Source organism: Heloderma suspectum, chromosome 5 (assembly GCF_057233095.1).
Source record: "Heloderma suspectum isolate Gila_16-S chromosome 5, 16-S_ref, whole genome shotgun sequence".
NCBI lineage: Eukaryota > Metazoa > Chordata > Lepidosauria > Squamata > Helodermatidae > Heloderma > Heloderma suspectum.
In genome coordinates this window covers 85,455,917-85,477,993 of record NC_139462.1, presented here as the reverse complement: position 1 = coordinate 85,477,993, position 22,077 = coordinate 85,455,917, and the positions used below count along the sequence as shown (strand labels likewise).

The window sequence follows — 22,077 nt, the reverse complement described above, 5'->3', positions numbered from 1 at the left end:
AAAGCAGTTAGAAAACTATTTTTATTCTATCCACATTGCTCCCTGTTTAAGACACATTCACCTGCCATTTATTACCATTCTGAGGATTGAGTACAGCACAACGAAAAGTACCCATATTTTCCAACATAATCAATATTTTAAAACGTTTTGCTGCTGAAAACGGCACATAGGTGCAAGGGCTTTCACTCAAAAATACTGAGGGATGTGGGAAGGAACATCCCTAAATTAATGCTGTACCCTTTTGTCTTTTCCCTCCCCACTTACAAATGATGCAAAAAAAAAAAAAAGAATGCATTTTTAATCATGCATGGCATGATCCATTCCAATTGCAAGTAGTGAGCTCTTTAGAACTAGTATATTTATAAAAAATGATGAGAGGAATCAAGAAATGCTTTAGTGTGGATTTCCTGGCACATGAAGCCTGAGCATGCATTGCACATGTGGGTGCTATTTTTTTTTTTTATGTTATCGTCGTATGTCTGAGGGGTAGATTTTTGAAAAAACAGGAAGCTGAGAATCTCAGAATGTTGGAAGAGTGAGTGCATTCTGTAGTACTGAAATGGAATGAATGTTGAGAGATTGCAGGCATGGTATGCTGTAGATCCCTCTGAAAACAGTTATCAGACATGAGACACAGTTGCCTCTCAGTGGTTGATTTGTTAAAAAAATGAGGTGTGTGTGGGGGGGTGTCAAGCCTGCTAGAAAAGTCCTACCCTTTGGCATGGAAACTTCTGTCATCCCCCCCTCCCCCATGTGGGACAGCAGAAGGTGGTTATTCAGCAGTGAAAGAGATGCACTTGGAACACGTTCAGAAGCATCTCCTTTTATTGTCACTTCAGATGTTTCATAGCAGAGACCCAGTACAGAAACCTGATTTGAAAGGGCTACGCTATGACCCGAGTTAAGCTCTGTTGTCTGCACATCTCAACTCCTAACACATTTGATTGGACTGGTCTTAGGGGCAAGTCTTACCAAACTGTATGGCAGCCTTCTGATGTGGATTAGGTACTAAGCAGAAACTCTCAATTTCCCCTTTCCAAGTTCCAAGTAGTGGCTCTTTTTGGTGGATAAGAGGCTTAAAGGCTAGGGTATTTGTTTAATCATTCATCTGTCTACCCATGTTACAAGCTGCTAGGTTTCTGCTTTCTTCCAGTGAAACACTGACAACATCTCTTTCACAGAGAAGACAAAGGCAGAAGCCCTGCTCCTAAGATGATGTAACTATGGGGGCGAGAGCTCCACTGTCTTGTCCTTTATGCACATTTGCTGAGCACCTGAGGCTGCAATTCTAAACTCACGCACTAGAGAGTAAGCCCAGTAGAACACAATGGGATTCACTTCTGAATAAATATGTATAGGATTATTCCTTTCATCACATAACACAGCTTCACATCCCACATTCAAAAAATGCATTATAGAGCTGCAAAATGAATAAATACACCTTTAGGGCTGGGAGAGGACAATGCAAGCCTGGCCTACAAAAGACTTCTGTCATAATAAGTGACTCTCCCTCCTAGCAGTGACCAGTGATGAAACCATTTCTGGCTGAAGGGCCAAGCAAAGGCAGAGAAAGGGACAGGAGCTGCAGCCTGATTACCTACGAATTTAGGGCCGCTCCGTCCTTTCACAGGAGTGATCAAAAGAGAAAAATGCGCCATTTTTTAAAGCTAATACAAAAATATTAACACTTTTGTCCATTAGTTATACACTGTTATATCTCTACAATATAACTCTTTATACTGTACAGCTACAACATAACAAAAGGTGCAATTCCTTTAAAAAAATTCACACACTGCACATTTTTATCATTTTATTTTAAGTATAAACCTTTTTTAAACACTTTACATAAATTAACTCCTCTGAGACTAATATTTGATGTACAGTAAATTGTAATTCATATAAAAATCCATAAACAACTTGTCTCACATAATTTACAAAAAAAATCAAGGTTTCCTTTGCTTCTCTGTGACAAGGATTCCACTTGCCATTTTCCCCCAAGGCAAACCCCGTTATCATTGTAAAATCCATTATTAAATTCCCATTGTAGCATAAATTGCTTGTGCCAATGTCCTTTTAGAAAGCAGCACAGTTTAAAGCCACTGGGGTGTCCATAAACAAGAATTTTTGCCCCACATTTTAAAATGAACAGAGATATATATCACATCCTATGCAGAGAGAGGAAGAGAGCAAGAGAGAGGAGGAGGAGGAGGAGGAGAAGAAAGAGACTATTTCTTGTAAGCAAAGGTCAACAATTTAGTAATATTTGGAAACACTGTACGGATCTGTTTCTTAGTTAAAGACAGTGCCTCAAAGGAATAGGCAGCCTGTTGCAAACCCTTCAGGTCTTTCTTTTAATACTTTCAGTCCAACTTGAGTGCAGCGATATGCATATGTAAACATATTCTTTAAAGCAGATCACCTTTAAGGTCATTCAGGAAAAAAAACCAGTTTTTCTTTTTAGCAATATCATTCTTCTGGAAGGCTCTCTTCTTGCTGTAGAGTCTATTCGGATTGTGCTACAGAAAAATCTGAGCAAAGGTGTACATTTAGGCTCAAGTAGTAATGCAGCAAAACAATTTGGTCTCCTTCTTAGAAGACACTGGCACAGAGTCAGTCTCTTTGGCAGCCCAGGCTCCACCAGGGTGTTACCTCTTTCCAATCTCACTTTGCCTCAGGAACTGTATATTGTTAGCGCTGTCTGCTAATTCGGGGTATTGCTCCACGGAGAGTACATAGTACCCATCATATCCTTGGACTTTGCCAGCACTAAGTAGTTGCCTCTTTTCCCCTTCTGTCCACAACCTCGCACCTTCCTCTCCATCTCTCACTCTTTGTTGTTCTCTGGCCCAGGCATTGGAAAGGGCCCTTTGCCTCGCCTGCTCTAATATCCGTGCCTTCTCCTCATCGAGAGTCATGCCGTAGCGGACATGAAGAGCCAGCGCCCCATACTGCATGTCAACATCAGCAAACCTACGAGTCCTGCCATTCACTACAGTGGTGGATTGGGAAACAGTAACATTGATGCCGTTTTCCAGGGCCTTCCGGCCACTTGTCAGTCTCAGTGTGCCCAGGTCACTCTCTGGTGAGGTGGTCTTGATGAAATAGTGTGTGTCCTTCCCTTCGACAGTGAAATGTAAGTTTTCCAGGTAGTATGCGTTGTTCAGAACAGCTGCCACTTTGATACAATCCTCATTTGCAATGTTGAGCACATTAGTCTGCACTTTGCCTTGATTGACAGCCAGCATAACCCCTTTTCCAATCAGAGACTTCACAGTTGCAAACCACAACCATGATTTCTCGCCGCCAGGTCTGCGCTTGCTGATCTGGACTTCTGCCATCTTTCCTAGGGACAGGAAAGCCTTTGCTTGCCTTGCCACTTGTTGTTGCACTCCAGAAATTGGCTGAAAACAAGAACAGACAGAAGTTTTACAAACCATCTGTAGTCCTTAGATTCCAACAGTCATGCGTTTATTGGCGTGGTGCCTGGAGCTGACAATAGGATATGCCACAACTGACACTGCCAAAGAGTTAATTGAATCCACATACTGGATTCCACTGTTACAACTGCTATTTTGTTTGATAACGTTCCAATGTTTTTCTCATTTTTGTCTCTTTGAGAATACAAGAAAAATTATGATGATGATTAATAATAAACCCTTGCACTAAATCGCTCCAAAGAAAATGTGAGAGGTTGTACATGGAGGATCATTATGTTTAATTAGTATTTACACAGGTATTTCATATGTTAATGAATACATCATAAAAACAGTTGTGCAAAGCAGAATCATAAACATTTTCCCGATGATGCAATGGAGGCAGTAAGTTGACTGGCTCGCTAAAGACTACAGAGGTAGACAAGAAGCTAAAATGAGGACATCCTATTTAGACCTACTATGCTTGTACAGTTCAAATCTTTCCTAGAGACATTAAAAAAATTGTCTGAGAGGTCATGTAATAACTGCACTGGAACTGTTATTAGGGATCAGCTATCAGGGATTATTTTCTCCTATAATCTAATATTATCCAGTCATGGAATACAAGATGGAAGGTGATAATCTTATTATAGGCTTGTTGTCATTTAACCTGAACATTTAACCTAAGTATAATGCTTCCTTTCCAGGGGCCAGGATATATACATGAGCAGCTATTAAATAATGAGCTGATCACTTGATAAAACACCTCCATTGACCCCCAGTCACTAAACTCTATCCCTAACAGCTAAGTTACGACAGATATTTCATACAACCAAGCTTTCACTGGGTAGCTGGCAATCATAATTATGTGGATGGCCTCTGAAAAGGTTCTTAGTTGCTGTCCAAGGGGGCAGCAACTATATATTAGTTTTGTTCTAAAAACAGTTCCTGTCACTTCATCTCCCACTGAAATAGGCATTCAAGCAAGATGAAAGGACGCTGGAGATCACAGGTTCAATCCCCAGCATGTCCAGACAGGGCTGGAAAAACCCCGGCCGGAAACCCTGGAGAGCCGCCGCTGCCAGCCAGTGTCAACAATGCTGGGCTCGATGGTCTGATGGTCTGACTCAGTACGAGGCAGCTTCCGGTGTCCCTGTGAGCCTCCCCAGGAGCCCTCTGGCTGAGTGATACAACTCAGTGGCGAGGGAAGCTTCCTCGAGCTCACTGCAGCTCTTTGGAGGGCTCATCAGCAGCCTGCACAAAATTGCAGGACTAACAGGATAGGAAGAAAGGCCCAAACTACATGTAATGGCAGCAGACATATACATAATGTATGCCGGTAGGCAGGCAGTTTCTGCATTAAATCTTATTCTGTTTTAAAATAAAGTTAAAAAATAAAGGCAACAAATGGATTTCGGCCTAGTTTGGAGGGATGGACTAAAAGAGTAAGAGCGATCAGGAGAAAGGGAGGGAGAATCCAGCAATCCCCATGCCTGCATGGCTCTTTCAATTGCCCCTTTCCACTTTACAGTTGAATGGGGCAGACCCACATTTAAAAACTTAGATTTGCTGCAGTCACATGAAGTCTAGACCTGCGAAGTCAAGTACATTTCCCATATGACATTTTTCTTATATGAAAATTATCTCTATACTGGAAAAAGCAGCCCACCTGTCATACCACAGGGAAATATTTTTCTCTGAATATACATCTTCTGAAGCCATAGACAGCTCACTTCTGCTGTCTTTGTTTATGCTTTCTTCATACAGGGTGTGCTGCCCATGTCCCCCTGCAATCTTCTTTGAACTTCACTGGCCTGGCAGGAGGGGACCCATTATGGCACAAGGGCCTGTGATGAATTTTGCTATGGGAGAACAAGGTTTGCATTTTTGTGCAGCTATGAAATTTACTAGTGGTGTTGGGCAAGTCAGTATCTCTCAGCCTAACCTACTCCAGTGGATAAAACAGTAATCTCCCTATATTAGCCTCCATGCCAGGCTTCTTCTACGGAAGTGAGAACTGTGGCTTTTACAGTGGTTGTCCCAAGGCTATGGAACAGTCTTCCTCGCCACAGTGTTGAGTTCTACATCTTTAGTTGTTTTTATAGAAGAGGCTGCAAGACACAGCACTTTTTGTTGGCTTTCGGACTGGCAGGCATAAGCTGCAATCCTATACCCACTTACTTGGGAGTAACTCAATGGGACTTGCGGCGTCTGAATATAATTTAGTGCAGGGGTGGGAAAAAGGTAGCTCTCCAGATGTTTTGGCCTCCAACTCCCAGCATTCTTGACCATTGGCCATGCTGGCAGGCACTTCTGGGAGTTGAAGCCCAAAACATCTGGTAGTCTATTTTCTGACCACCCCTGATTTAGTGGAAATTTAGGAAAGTGGCACAAACATATTTTAGCCAATAAATAAAGCTAAAGATTGCAACTTGTTTGTAAAATGAAAGGTATTTTCTTCAATGCACCTTGGGGACCAGCACTTTATGCAGTAACACTATGAAGTACATCCTGATAACAAGAAGTGCATCACTTAGGAGAGCTTTTCACATTACTGCATTAATATCCATTTTGGGGAGTGGGGAGGAAGCAGCATGATCCTTCCCCTCCAATACGTATACAGCCTATGCAACGAAATGTATGCAGAGGAGGGGAAAGTTCACACTGATGTATTTTTTAAGTCAGGGGGTGAATATGGTTTCTGCTATTGGAATACAGCTTGGGAAACTGGCATATGCAGTGGCTTCTTGACCTGTGTAACATGTGAAAACATCCTGACTCTTTCTTTTAACAGCTAGATAGGTTACAGAGATCCTTTGGAATAATCATTATGGGCTAACAACTGTTTAGAGTTTCTCAGTCCTTGCCAGTATCTGAAAACTTGATGGCACATGGCCTTTTGATCTCTGAAGAGTTAAGATTTATAATCACTACTTTCCTAAATAGCAGATATGACTTTTCTATTTTACATTCCATTCATTTTTGTCTGTCATTTAAACCCGCTACATATTTCTAGTCTGCAGTAATTTTTTTTACCAAGTAATTTCATAAGCACCTAAGAGTTTTGGCTCTGTGTAATGTAATGGGTTTTACCTGAGGTAATTTCACATTCAATATTTTATCTTCACATATAAAACATGGTTAATATTAAAGAGAAGTAAAATTGTACTGGTGCTTGGCATGCATAATTTATATCACCTGTTCTTCTGTTTATTTCACAGTCTATTTTTTATTACAGTGTTCACTTTCTGCCTTGAGGCAGGGTGCTGCTATAAATCCAGTCTCCATAGTTTCCATGGGGAAAGTTGCAATTCTAAAAAAGGGTTTCAAAGTACTATTATTTATTGATTAGTTCTCTCCCCACTCCCATTTTTAGCCTGCATTAGGGAAAGCAAACCAAGATAGATTAAAATTCAGATCTAAGCTTTTGTAAATGCACTAAAAAAAGAGCAAAATTAGCATCTAGTCTATGAATATCGTTTGGAGAAAAAAAATACCAAGACACATCTTTACAATGTACATTCTAGGTTTTTTTTTTATGCCATGCACGTCACTGAGGATTATGGTGCTAGAACAGAAAGGTGTTCTTTATTTAGTTCTGTTATAGTTTCATTATAATTTTCCCTTTTCCTTACCGGTACATCATCCCACTGCTGACTCTTCACAAGCTCATAGGAAGGCTCTGTTAAATCGAATTTTGGCACAGGGAATCCTGGGATGGCATTGTGCAGGTGGAAACCAAATGTCACCAGCCAGCTGTTAACATCTACAAAGCAATCATAAAAAGAGAAAGTGAAAAATATTCAATTTCCCTCCCTGTTTATTGAATGTAATGCTGCACACGTTTTATTAATATTTTATATATTAATATTTTATATATTATAATATTTTATTATCAATGGGACTGGATAGTCCGTTCAGCCATAATTGAATATACTTGATGATGAAAAAACATGGTATGGTATGGTATGGTTGTAGTTTATGCTCTAAGTATTCTTATTTTTACAGAATGGCAACAGGAATGAGAGTCCGTTATCATCCTGAGCTAGTGAGGGTGATCTGCACCTTCCTTTCTGAGTTGGAAGCTGCATGTTTGTCTCCTGCTGCAAGATCTCTGAACACTTGGATTTGTGTTCTTGGCCTGGGACTGAGTGTGCAGAGCTAAATCAAAGAGCAGCACTGTCAGTTTTGACACCTCAGGTGGTAATGGGCAAAATCCCAGCCTTCTTCCTTGCTCCTTCCTCCAACATGTGACTGCATTGACAAAGCTGACAGCCTCAAATATGGTGGCTGGGCCTAGCCCAGCAATACATGCAGCCCCCTGCTGTGCATGAGAACCTGTGGATCTGGGCCTTTGTCTTTAAACTTCGCTGATTTTTACAGCATCTGCAGGTGTTATTCTTAGATGATATGATCATTAAAGTGAACTTCTGGCTCTAGATATGTCTTCCTCTTAACTGATCATCTATTTCTCTATGCACAGTCACCCCTTCCAGAAAACGAAGTATGGCAAGGATGGTTCTTCAATGCATATCTAACAATCCAGAATAATCTAATGCCATTTTTCTCAGTCACTTCTCTATGATGAGATGAGGTCAATAACTTTGAAAATGTACAAGAGGGACCAAAATCTCACACTTCATAATCACATAAGCCTAGTACATTGCTCTGGACTGGTGCAAGATGGAAAAGATACTATTCCATCTCCCTGCTCCTCAGCTAAGAAAGCATAAAGGATTCTGTCTTGCAAACACTGTTTTGCTTCAGAACTACATAGTCTTATACACATGCAAGCAACACAAGACAGCGAGGAAAGACATGAAGACATTCCAATACTGTCCTGCAAGATGCTACCAGGAACATGATTTGATGACGATTTTGATTACTGGGGAGAAAACACCAACAACATTGTTTAAGGCAAGGAGTTCCCTGTGATTCAACATAGTCTGATAGATATCTTCTAAGAGCCCGATCTGGAATCACTTTGGCCCTCTGTTGTAGAGCACAAAATTAAGAATGGTTCTGAATACAAGGGTAAAGACCCAACTAGTTCTCGAGGTATAACAAGACCTGTCCCTACTATTTCTGAAAAGCATACAGTAATGGGGAGGGGGCACAGCTCCCTCCATTCCCCTTATGCAGCACCCTATAGGGTCACATAGGTGCATAACAACTAGGAAGAGAAATTATGCAAAGAATAGCCAAAGTAGGTTCCCTAATGTAAAAGCGAGGCACTGTTCTTAGATACAGAGAGCAAGTGTCACTAATGTTTCAGCTCAATTATCAATGGGCCTGAGTCCTGTCCTGTGGGAGTGGGAGCCACCATGAGAATAAAATGGTGTCCACAAACACTTTTATCAACCAACAGATATTGGGCACAGAAAGCAGATAAATTTTTTCACATGAAAAGTAAAAGGCAGCTTAAGCATTAAAATGCACTGTGGCCAAAAAACAAAGGAAGCAGGTTTAAGTTCTATATTAATTCACTAGTCTGAGGACCCTCCATTAAGGTACCAGAAAATACGGCGGAGCTGGGAGAGTTAAGGAACACCATTTTCTATTTAATATACAAATGAACACACAATCATAAACAGCAAGTGGGAGTGATAGCACATTATTTTTCATACTAGTAGACGAAGGCTTGGAAAGCTTCCCTTTTCAAAGATAATCATCTGAGGTGTAATCACGCAAGTAACAAACCCTACCAAACTGTTGAGATAAAGTTGCCATCTGGCATAATACCACCCATAATATTCAATATATTTACAGGTTTATAAACTGTTGCCATGGTAACTGTCTAGTCAGACAAAGAAACATCAAAATTGCATATTTCTTTCTGTAATTCTTTTTTTCTGAATCCCATAAGAGAGTTGTAAGATTTTCTGGAGACAAAGTACAGGGCCTACCATGAGGATTTTTGACCATTCCTAGCCTAATGCCTATTAATGTACACTTGCCACCCTGACACCATTGATTGGAAAATGGAGCAGACCTGTTCACTTTGTCCATCATTATTACTGAAGCAATGTCCCAGACAGCCTTCATTAACAGCTCTCTATATACATATTTGGGAATATATTTTGCTGCTTGTTTTTGTCCTCACTTAGGTAGAACAAACTAGAATATGCATGACAAACTTTAATTTGCCTTACTATCATATATCCCTCACATATTCAGCACACTGCTCTCCATTAGATACTCTCTGTTAGATCCAAGCTGATCTGTACAATGCAGTTTGCTAAACAGACAGATTGTGATCAAATGGAAATGCCTGTTAAGTGTACATCATTAATACATGTTTATTTACCTGTGATATAATCTTTTACATCATGGATTCTGCTGGCTGGATTGTTATTTCTAAACATGTATAAATTAAAAGGAGCTGGATCCTTCCCTATTTTTTTCCAGATTTCAATGTCAGGTGTAGTCCAACGGCCTGCTAATATGTCATAATCTCTTTGGCCAAAATGAATTAGTTTGGTCAGAGGGTCATAAAGGCCTCCATGGAATCCTATCACCAACTGGAAATCAAGGTTGGAGTCAAAATAGATTTCACCATATGCTGTGTACTGAATTTGCTTAAGCATAAGACCATTGCTGCTAAAAACAGCTAGCGGTGTGCCAGTGTTGTCTGAGGCGATGTAGAACTCATCTCCACTGCTGATCTCCATGGCAAATAGGTGTCCTTGCAAGTCATAGTAGAGAGAGGTGATCTCAGAACTTGAATGGTTGTATACATGAGTTATCCTTGTTGGATATGTGAGGTCTGCATAAAAGAACTGGAGGTGCTGTCCCAGGCTGGTTTTACTGGATACTCGTCTTCCAAGTCCATCGTAACGGTATATCACTGTCCACCCACTGCCTTTGCTATAAACTCTGGTGAGGAGGCCCTTTGAGCTGTATTCAAAGATCTCTGTGCCTCTCTGCCGCAAGAATCCATCTTCATCTAACCGGTACTGAACATCACCTAGTCGAGTGATCCTGTCTCTCAGATCATACCGAAGTGGTGTTAAACGGGCACTATTACTTGGATTGAGCAAGTGAAGATTGCCATTCAAGTCATAGTTGTATCGCCACATTATTTTCTCATTCAGGTATACTGTTTGTAGCTGGCCATCAACATCATATTCATAAGCATACTTGGTTGTGTTAGCAAATGGCCCTATTTTAATTTCTCTTTTAGTTACTCTTCCCATGTTATCATACTGAATCGTAATCCAATACATAAGTGATCTGAATATTTCATACTGAATTTCCTTTATGCGGCCATGGGCATCGAAGTGTTTTGTGTAAGTCATTACGGCTGTTGAAATTATCTGGTTAATATCATAATATATAACTCCAAATTTTCCAAACTGTTCCACTTTTCCAGAGATGTCATCAAACTGGTAAAGATCAATAGGCAATGGAGTTTCATTGATAACACCTTGCATGCTAGTCACTCTGAAGCTATTGTCATAGCTATAGTCAAATCGGGCATTTACCATTCCATCCTCACTAAAGCGGAAAATCTGCCTGTCAATCAATGGGCCAATTTGCCTGTATCTAATGGTGCAGATAAAACCATCACTCTGGAGGTTTACTGTTTTCAGAACTCCTGCTGTCTCATCATAAGTAAAACTGACTCTTGTACTATCATACAGAATTTCGGAGAGCCTGGTCTGCCTTCTGTATTTGAATAGGACTCTTCGACTTGTACCCAAGAAAGCAGTCTGTAGCAGCTGCCCTTCCTCATTGTAGTCCATGATGACAGAGGCGTTGCTTTCGGGGGGGTTGTAGATGTTCCGATAATAGCCAATGGAACGGATAGTCTGCATAGTATGGCGAGCAACACTGGGCATGGTTATTGCAGAAAGTCGATCCAGTAAGTCATATTCAAAGATATACTGCCGTTGGCTATGTAGTAAGAGGACCATAGACTGAAAGAAGAAAATAGAGTTTAAACAAGTGCCAAAACCACTGTATGATAACAGCATTCTGTTTGGGTAAATCATCATCATTTTAATTGAGTTATCCTTGACCTTACATATTGGTAATTATTCTCTGCCTAATTCATTTGGATACTTAATTGTAAGAGGTTCTGTAATTAGTAGCTCCAGATTTCTAATGTGCTACTTGTTGTGACTGAGTCATTCTTTTCTCAAGCACTCACAGCCAAACAGCAGATTGTCAATGGATTTGGATAAGTCATGTTTAATACTGGCAAAAGTGAAGCTGTCTTAAAGCCAATAACTCAAGAAGGGAACAACATATGGAAGAGACAATTTTACTCCTGTAATTAGAGATAATTTAGCGAGAAGTTTACTAGCCTGAAGATCCCTGAACCTCCTCTTCTACATCTATTTGTCAGATGGGCAAAGCAATAGGTTCGTTATTTACATAAAACCTCGCAGAGTTAATCAGCTACCAAAGCTTCAGTATCGTGCATCAGTGGCATTGTTAGTTTACATTATTCATGTGAAGATGTATGAAACTGTCAGTATCAGTCATCACGGGTCACTAGCTGTTCTTACCCAAGGCAAATCCTACTCCTACCCCATGAAAGGATGTCAAGCTAAAAGATGATAAAAGGCAACTAAATGTGATGTTTTATTACCTGACAACTGATGCTATAAAACTGAACATATGAAGTTCTCCTCTTTTAAGATTTACAGGACATTTATAATACCATCTAATGTTCTTCTCAATGCTGTGCTATGCTTGGAAGTATGGGATTGAGTTCCCAGGGCTACTATAAAGGGACCTCATCCCCTTCTTTTTTGGAACAGGAAATGATCCTGTACCAGGAAGCAAACATTACTGGCACTTCTACGCAAATGCTGAGGAAAAGCTGCTACACAGCACGCACAATCATAGTGTTGTGTGGGAGGGACAGTGAGGATTTATAGCAAGTCTGGCACAGCTTATCTTGTCACATTTGGAAAGCACTGTGGAATCAGGCTGCCAGAGACTTTTTAAGGAGGCTATTCAGGTTGTGACTGGAGACAGAGCCTTTCCTGTAATAGTGGCCTGGCTTTGGAACTCTTTTGCCTCTTGGTACCAAGTCCGCTGTCCTTGGTGCCAGGTAAAAAATCTTTTAATTCTCTAGGTCTTTTAGATTTCCTTTCATAATTCAGACTTCATCTGGAGAGGCTGCTGTTGTGTCTTTTTTTTTTTAATTTGATGTGATTTTTGAGTTGTAGTGTTCAGAACCTAAGAAGGTCCATGCTGGATCAGACCAAAGGTCCATCTCGTCCAGCACTGTGTTCACACATTGGCCAACCAGCTGCCTGTGGGAAACCCACAAGCAGGATATGAGTGCAACAGCACCCTCCCGCCCATAGGAGGGTGGTGTTCCCCAGCAACTGGTGTACATAGGCATAAGGCCTCTGACACTGGAAGAAGCATATAGCCACCAGGACTAGTAGCTACTGATAGCCTTCTCCTCCATGAATTTGTCTAATCCTCTTTTAAAGCCATCCAAATTTGTGGCCACAACTACATCTTGTGGAAGTGAATTCTATAATTTAACTATGTGCTGTGTGAAGAAGTACTTCCTTCAGCCTCAATTTACAAACATCATGCACCAATGCATGGTTTTTGTCCATTTAATGCAGCAACCAATTTAACTGCTATATGGACACACCCATTCCCAATGTAGTACTTTACCTTTTCAAGGTATGTGTAACTCCATGTTTTGCCATCTGCAAATACTCTAGATACAATCCTTCCCTGTCCATCATAATCTACTTTTTCACTAGTGGTTCCTCGCTGGATACTGCCAATTTGACCTGTAGATGAATAGGTAACATTGACAGCCATAAGCTTGCTGCTTGGGAACCAGAGAGTTGGATGTCCTGATGTGTCGTAGGCAATCCTCAACAGAAATTTACGGTGGTCATCATAGATCTTCTCTGTCTTTGTGGTCCGATCAAAGTCAACTGAAAGGAGGTTCCTACTATTAACCTTTTATGAAACAAACAAGATGACAAAATAAATCATGTTGTGTGACCATGAGCTGCTTATTACTTTCTCATACTATCAACTATTGTTTGAACAGCATTACTTAAATACCATTTACAATGATTGATTTCCTTTGTCAGTAAATTAATTTAGCAACTTCTTGGTATAAGTGCCAGGCATTAGATTAATTGTCATTCTAAAAGGTTTCATTAAATAAAGATGTCTTGGCATTTATTCAAAATCTTTTCAATTAATTCTCCTGGAATTTAGTTAAATGTTAATAAAATACAACAACATATACATTGATAACTTGTATAATAATAAGTATGATTTATGGAGGTTATTAGGACAATATAGAAGAATTATCAGTTAGGGTCAATACTGAAAAACAAAAGAAAAGGCCAGCAAATATAATGATGGAACATAACAAATGACATTTTCAGATTAATCATTAGGACTATATAATATCATTTACATAGTACAAGTAGCTTTTTTAGTGTTAACAATGACTATTTTATAAAATGATTATTTTATAAGGTATATAGTACATTATACAGCATTGTACATATTACATGACATATGAAATGTCTGATGGAATTATTTCTGGTGCTTTATTGCTTGCTGCTAGAAATACTTAAATACAGTATACTTTTGAATATCAGTTGCTAGAAATAACAGGGGAAGAGACTATTGCTTTGTGTCCTGTTTATGGGCTTCGCATGGGCACCTGTTAGCCACTTTGAGTAACAGGATGCTGGACTAAACAAACCTTTGGTATGATCCAGTAAGGCTTTTATATTCTTATGATCTCATGAAGATCAGCTGGGCACAATGGAGAGAATAGGCATTCATATAATGTTCTTATAAGATCGATCTTTCACAAGATCAATATTTTTGGTTTACCTTCTTCTATAACTTTTATTTTATTACATTTGCTTAGCTTAGCTATTCACCTTGTGTTTGATCTTTGATTTGGTCTCAGTGTCTCCCTCCTCCAAATCCTGCTAAAATAAGGCAACTTTTGGAGCATTCAGAAAACAGGAACGCATTCCTCTTTTGAGAAATAGATGATTAGTCCTGTTTCTGAAAAAGGGCCTGCTATTAGCCCTGTTTTGAATGCCCCCCTCCCTAAGAAAGGGTTTTCCAAACTTGCAGAGCACTTGTGCGACCTAGAAATCTGTTTCTGTGGACAGTATGAACACATTATGTCTATACTTGCTGAATTTCTACAGACTTATTCTGCCTACACCCACGCTGCCCCAGTATGTTTTACAAGGATGGTAAAAACATGTGCTAACAAGCGCATTTGATAAAGAAACAATCATGTGCTTTCCAGCCTTTTCTTCCAAAAATAGGCATTATAATTCTCTATTTTTTTTAAAAGAAAGAACGTCTTAGATTTGATTTCTATGGCAAAAATGATTAATGAGTCAAGTGTAAATACAACACTGCAACAGTGAAAGAGAGAGAAGTGCATCAGAGGTACGTTCCTGTTTACTGTGTAATATTAATTAATAGCCAACAAAGCTAATTGAGGAGGACTATAAGTCTCACAAACAAGATTTGGAAATACATAGATGAACATGCAAATTTCAACCTCTGAATGAGGATTCCCACCCCCACCCCCTCCAGTCAACTCACTTCTAAAATCTAATTATAACCACCAGGGGCCATTCCACTTTCCTTTCATCTGAATTGTTCTCAGTAAATCACCCAAAGGAAAAGATGCACATTTCAAGCACTGCAAGCTTATGACATATCCACCATAGTACCCATCTTAAATTAAAAATGCATTAGAGGTATTACTCACTCTGAGTTTTCGGCCAAATACATTGACTTTGCCTTGGGCTTGTTCTTTTCGGAACCTCCACTCTACTAGATTCTGTCCATTTTCTCCAGGAAGAGTCATATTTCTTTTTGCTACAGTTGGATTGGCAGTGCCAGCTAAAACATGTGGTTCTGTCTGATAGTGTGTGTCTAGGCCACTGGCATAGATAATTCTGAGAGACCCATCATATCCGATCTGGTAGCTATTTCTTAACTGATCTGAAATGGGGGGAAAAGAAAAGAAAGCATTCTAGGCTATGACTTTTCATAGAGAAGGAATCAAAATGGAAATCAAGCCAATGCTCTGTTGATTTTTACCCCTTTAAATACTCTAATTCTTCAGTTTATATATGGCCTCTGTTTAATGGATGTATTTGCTTGATCCACATTTCCATGTATACTGCAATAAGCGTGGTTATCTCCCACCTCTGTACATGTTTGAACATTCACTTCAGTAGAAGGAATTCTTGGATGCATAGGAACTTCATATTAAGGTTTTACGTAAAGGTGACTGAATACTTTTTATGCTTCCTTTGAAGTTGGCTTCAGATACCAATAAAATATTTGTGCTAGTTACTTAACTAAGGCGAATTACATAACCTAAATATAGATAACCTATCTTTCAAATTATGTTTAATAATGAGCTGTAATATTTTCCCCATGCTGATCTTCCATTCTAATCAAGAGGATGGTTAACAATCATATACTTAATATAACTGGCTTTGATCCATTTACTCTATTTTAGAAAGAGTGTTTTTGTTAAATTCTCTTACTATACCTTGGACCATTGTATAGAAAGAATCAATTGATGATAGATTTGAAGTGATGCTGACATCTTCCTCTCTGCTAGATGATTCAATATCGACTGTAATGGCTCTTTCCATCTCCCCATGCAGGTTGGTGACCACTCCAGTTGGAAATGTAACATTGGTTAGTCGCCCCTCACTGTCATAGCTAAAGCAGAAAAGAAGCAAATAAAATGATAAGAAACAACAACAAACTGTTTTTCTTCACAGATTAAAATAAACAGAAAATATCAGATGGTAATATTGTTAAGAAATCCTTGTTTTTTGTGCCTGAGTTATGCACAATGAAGACTTCAAACAAGCTTTGAAGTTATCGAAAGCCTGTTTAACATACAGGAGCCTCAGTGGAAGAGAAAACAGATGGATCTCCAGTTCTGCATATTATTCTTTGAAGTGTGACCAAATCCTGCTGCACATCTAATTTGCTGTTTCAAAGGGAACATGTTGGTGGGGATAAATTGCTTCACATTCTGAACCCGCTTCCCATAATCAGGCTAGATTTAGTTCACTCTTATCCGAATGTTATCTCAGGGGCTCTTGAGATTTTTTAGTATGGGCATTATCTTCTTGGGAAGAGAGCAGACCTCCTCCACTTATGTTCCTGACTGCATCACATTCTCTGTATTACAAGAATAAGCTGTACTGGGAAGCACTGATTCTCTCTCAGCTCTACCTTGACGCATACACTGGGAACAGATCAAATGGAGCAAGGTAACACTTTTAATATAAAAGTAACAAGCAAGACCTGCTACAAAATACTGCAATGTGGAGCGCTCCTGTTCACCATTCCAGTCAGTCAATCATGCCCTTCACCATGGTACTCCATTCCTTCTCCCCCCGCCCCATATCTAGTTATGCATAATAATTAGGGATGTGCCTTGGATTTGGCTGAGGCCAAAACCGAATTGGGCCCCTTTGGACTATTTCTGGTGCTTCTCATGGTGAAGCAGGCTGACCAGAACCAAAGCTGGAACCTGGACAAGGCTTTGTTTTCAATTCAGCTTTGGGAAGGCAGACAGCATGTCTCCAAAATAATATCTTTTGCTTTTGTTTCTCTAAACGCTGGTGGGGAAAAGGGGGGAGGGAATGAATGGGGTTGAATGATTGACAGTTCCACCTTCTAATAATAGGGCACATTTTATCATGGGCTCTCCAATCACTGTGCTTTGAGGGAGGGCAAGAATTGGACTGTGAGATGGCCATTCTTCCAATACTATCAGAAAAAAGCCTTAAACTGGTTTTCAACCATCATAACTCTCTAGCCCCTTCTGAAACTTTGCAGGTTTGTGTGCCATTTTCATAAAAAAAACTACTCCAAAAACATGGGGGAGGAAAGGGGAAGCAAATCATTCACCCCCTCAAATCTGAGGACTCCCCTTCCACATAAACTGCTACACCCATCCTTCTGAAACATTGCAGTTTTCTTACTTAAGCCAGCTCTATGCTGTCTGTCATTTTCACAGGAAACACAGGGAGAGAAGCATGGGCATTACAAGTATTTAAAAGATTCAGAGCCCAGGCCCATCAGACACAAATCTGCATAAAATCTGCATATGTTGACTTATATCTATATATGCAAATGTAGAAATAATGATTAGAATTTATTTAAAATTCACAGGAGGCAAAGCCAGCCAATTAATGTCTCATCCAAATCATGTCAAATAAAATAAATTCTTCAATTAATTTGCACCAAACCAAGGGAAAAAGTCCCCCCCCCCCCAGTGTTATTGCCATGTAGGGAGATATTGGAGGGTGGGAGTTGCAGCATGTGGGGAGGGGAGACTTCACCTTCCCTCTCCAGCTGCAATCCTTGAAAACTACCCCCTGAATGGCAACTAAGATGAGAAAAAACCCTTCCATTGGCACCAATGGAAACTCAAGGCCCTTTGGAATAGATCCAGGGTCCAGGCTTAGCAATGCCCTATGCATGTTCTTTTTTTGGATACTCTCAAAATGTAAAGGCTGCTTTTGCACAAAATTTCTTGCATCTATTCATCTGAAACTTGGCAAGTCTGATACACTCAGAACAGCAAACTCCTGCACATTTCATCCAAGTCTAACAAGAAATAAAACAGTTATCAGCAGTTCCCTTAAAAAAAAATCAAAACATAAAGCCGAGTGGCACAAAAAACCACAGCACCTATTTTTCTGAAATTTGGTAGGCATAATCCCCTTCTAAGGAGCTGGTACACCTCCAAATTTCATCCACTTTTGTTACAGTCTCCCATGATAGTCAATGGGAGACACAAAACTTCATATTCCAAATCTTGACTCGGGCTAGGTCAAGATTTGGAATATGAAGTCAAAGTCAAAGCAGGCAACCTCCAAATCCACCTGAGCCAAATGAGGCTGTTTTCTAAAGCACCGAATCAGAGTTCAAGTCTCATCTCGTGGTTGCTGCACACCTCTAACTGCTGCTGCTGCTGCTAGTGCTACTACCACCAATACATCTTAAAAGCCTTGGCTAAGGTGAGGGTGACCATATCCAGTTCAGGATATTCTCTCCCTTTAAGAGCTCTTAAGCAAGGCAATTTTCAGCAGTTGTAGGGTTCAAGTCAAATTGCACTTGTGTAACTTTTTTTTGCAGAGCTCCTCAAGTAATGAAGCCCTTGTCCTCAGTGAAGTATTGGCAATAAAGAGATAGATAGACAGACAGACAGACAGTTTTTAAAAGGTGGGCAGACTGAAAACTAGTTGTATTCTCCCGCTCAAGGTCTGTGATGCCAGCACCATATTTCCTTACTGTCACCTCCTTCTTCCCTGCATTTTCAAGTGGTTTCAGGAATCCTTGCCTTAACATGTGGTCAGAAGCAGAGCCTCTCTATCTGGTTACCTTTAAAGCAGCTATTGCATAATTAGTGGTCATCATTTTTCCTCTGAGCATTGTTCATTGTACTTATCCAATGCATCATTTTTGCAAACAGTACATCTAAGGCTGATAGAAACACTTTACGTAGCACTTAATCACATATTTTATTTCATAACAGAATTTTAATTCCTATTTTTTATTTTGTGTCAAGATTTAGAATCCTGGTGCACCTAATGAAACCTGTATTAGCTCTAATTTTTCTAAGACTTTTGAACGAGGGCAAACTCTCATTATCACTGTTTTGGACATTTGACCTTCTACTCCCTAAACTGCTGGAATCCTCTCTTCTGATGCCCATCCTTTTTACTTTTAATTATATTATCAACCAGCTTATTATTTATCCTAGCCTGTACCCCTGAAAGCACAGGAAAAATATGTTTCAAACTACATTTGACAACTGTGAAATATATGTCTTATTTTATTTCAAATATTTTACTCCACGGCCTTCTTTAGGTAGTTACTCCAGAATATACCAGGAACTTTTGTTCTGTAAGTCTTTTGGATGTGGCCAGCAAATTATATGTGAGGCTTCTGGATAAGTTACAAAGCTGGGTGGGCTTAGAAATCTTTTGTCAGAGGAGCACGCACGTTTCCTCCATGGCAGATCAACAGTTGACCATTGCTTCCTCCTGAATCATCTGGTAAGGAAATATATGGGCCAATCTACATTGCACCCGCCATCGCAATTAATTTGGTGTCCTGCTCTCGCATTAAAATGTGATTATCTACACTCACCCATTTTCCCCGTTGCACTGCTTCAACGAACGTGCAAGCTCAGTTCACACTTGAGCGCTGTGCTGTTTTCCTGCTCTTAAAGACGGAGGCTCTCATTGGAGGATCAGAAGCTCTTCCTGTTTCTGCTGATTCCATGTCCAGCACGCTCACAGCTCTCGGTGACCCCATGTCGTCTTCCAGTTACTGATCGCATAGCTTCCTCAGCACTCAATGTTTCCTCAGCAACAAGCAAAGGGCTGGATGTGTGTGCGCTTGTCTGATCTCGGAAGCTAAGCAGGGTCAGCCCTGGTCAGTAGTTGGATGGGCGACTGCCTGGGAATCAGGCTTCCTGCATCGAGCAGGGGGTTGTTCTATCCCTTCAAATGAGACTAAGTTTTACCTTCTCCTATCCCTGGCTTTGGATTTTTTTTTTTAATTAAGGAGTTATCTTCTTAGAATCGTGGCTTCTCTTCAATTTTTTTTTCCTAATTCAGGCACGATCTTCAAAGATTCGAAAATTTGAAGATTTGAAGCTTCAAATGGGGCCGACTCTGCTTAGCTTCCGAGATCAGACAAGCGCACGCACATCCAGCCCTTTGCTTGTTGCTGAGGAAACACTGAGTGCTGAGGAAGATATGCAATCAGTAGCCAGAAGACAACATGGGGCTGTTGAGAGCTGTGATTGGACAGGAGGGAAATACAAACACCGCCGTATATGGACAGGCAGGGGAGGGGACTACGACCAGATATGGTAGCAAAGGCGGAAAATCAGAGCACATTAAGGGGAAATACGGGGATACCAGGGTATTGAAAGTGGGAGCACGGAAGCAGGAAATTCTGGTTCCAATACGAGGCGGGTACTGCATAGTGTGAAAGATGGGTGGTGAAACCTCATTGGAAGCAAACCCCCCCCGTAAGTGTAGATTGGCCCTATGTCACCGTCATATTACTCTCTTTATGCTGCTTTTGAAGATTTTTGGGCTGTTTTTGATTCCATTTCTTGGCCTTCTTTTTGGCACAAACTGGTTCTTTTGAATATGGATTGTAGGTTGCTAAGGAGAATTTGGGGTTCTATGATAATTCTAGAATATATGTCAGAGTTACTACAGGAGGCAGTTTATCAGAAGCCTTTACTGTGAATACTGTGAATTTTAGGGGTGCCTAAAATTATTTAATTTGTATCTTTATTATATAGTTTCTGCTCATTCTGATATATAGATTTTTTCCTCTCCAATTAAGAGAGGAAGAGAGGGTATTTCTATTATATTATATGTTGATGATGCTGTTCTTCTGTTGTGTACCCAGTTGGGGATGCATAGACTTTTCAGAGCCTTAAGTTCATATTGCACTAGGGAACTTTACAAGTTAACTATTCCAAAACTAAAATTCTTGTGTTCATTGAAGACATGGGGGCAGAATTGTGGGCCACCAAAATGCATGAAATCATGTCTAAACTGTGTTTTTCACTGGGCTATTTGATTGCAAGGGGCTATGACTGTGCCTGTCTGGAAGTCTCTAGACATCTGATTGATGCCGACTTCCAGGCTACTGCTGTACTAGTGGCCAAATGTTGTTCTAACATGCTATATAAAGTTCCTACAGCCCTTCCTGGGAAATAGCCCAATATCTGTCTTCTATCTGCTCAGATGGTTTCAGATGGCTCTTATTTAAAGCAGATTAAACACCGTGCAGTTAATGAAGGTTAAGGCAAGTTTAGGGTGAATAGACCCTAAGAGGGTGTGGTTCTCTTTTTTCTGGAATGCCCATTGTATCTAGATGTGAAAACTCAATACTGCTGGCATTAGAGATCACTCCTATTTAAACAAATTATTTTTTATTGGCTGGGACAGACTGTTTTGTGACATACCACACTGCTAAATGTGTTAAGTTGTCTGTAGGGAAGAGGACTTTTTTTCTCTCAGCAGAGGACAATATAAGTTATTGCATGTTCCACTGTAAATTACAAAGGGAATTGCAACTGACCATTCACACTGAAGGGGCTTATCCGATGTGTGTGTGTGTGTGTGTGTGTGTGTATGTGTGTGTGTGGACATCCCACTATGTTCCAGCCACACAGGGATCGTGCCATTGACTGGGTTTGGACAACATACTAACCCATGATGGTTTATTTTCCCAAGGAACCCATGGTGGGTTAGCATGTCATCTGTGCACTGTTCTTGCCACTAATGGTGGCTTATTTACCCTAAATAAGCCACCTTGGGAACCCACAGTCTACAGTAAGGGTTATTTTACCCATGTCGTCTGTCAGTCCATCATGGGTAAAGGGGATCAGCCAGTGAGCTGCTTGGCAAGAGCGGCAGAAACCCATGCCACTCTTGCCCGGCAGGGCCATGATTGCACCCAAGCCCCTGCCGATGTCCCCCTTCCCAGCTCCAATTGCAACTGGGGTTGGACTTAAAAAAAATCCCACAGGCCCCTTTTGTACAAAAGAGGGCTGCAGAAGTTTTTTAACAGCTGAAAATCAGGGGTGGGGGGCCAAACCCAA

General features: G+C 40.3%; 1 protein-coding gene across 2 annotated transcripts in view; it reads right to left on the bottom strand.

Annotated features, from left to right (window-relative positions):
• Nucleotides 1-1,794: 1,794 nt before the first annotated feature.
• Nucleotides 1,795-22,077, bottom strand: part of TENM3 (teneurin transmembrane protein 3) — a 445,596-nt gene continuing 425,313 nt past the window's right edge. For both annotated transcript variants that reach the window (XM_084856497.1, XM_084856499.1), the window contains 6 exons: nucleotides 15,961-16,136; nucleotides 15,166-15,401; nucleotides 13,062-13,358; nucleotides 9,721-11,332; nucleotides 7,049-7,179; nucleotides 1,795-3,401 (listed from right to left, as the gene is read on the bottom strand). In XM_084856497.1, the coding sequence (XP_084712623.1) occupies nucleotides 2,646-3,401; nucleotides 7,049-7,179; nucleotides 9,721-11,332; nucleotides 13,062-13,358; nucleotides 15,166-15,401; nucleotides 15,961-16,136 (3,208 nt within the window). In that variant the 3' untranslated portion in view covers nucleotides 1,795-2,645. The remainder of the gene's footprint in view (nucleotides 3,402-7,048; nucleotides 7,180-9,720; nucleotides 11,333-13,061; nucleotides 13,359-15,165; nucleotides 15,402-15,960; nucleotides 16,137-22,077) is intronic.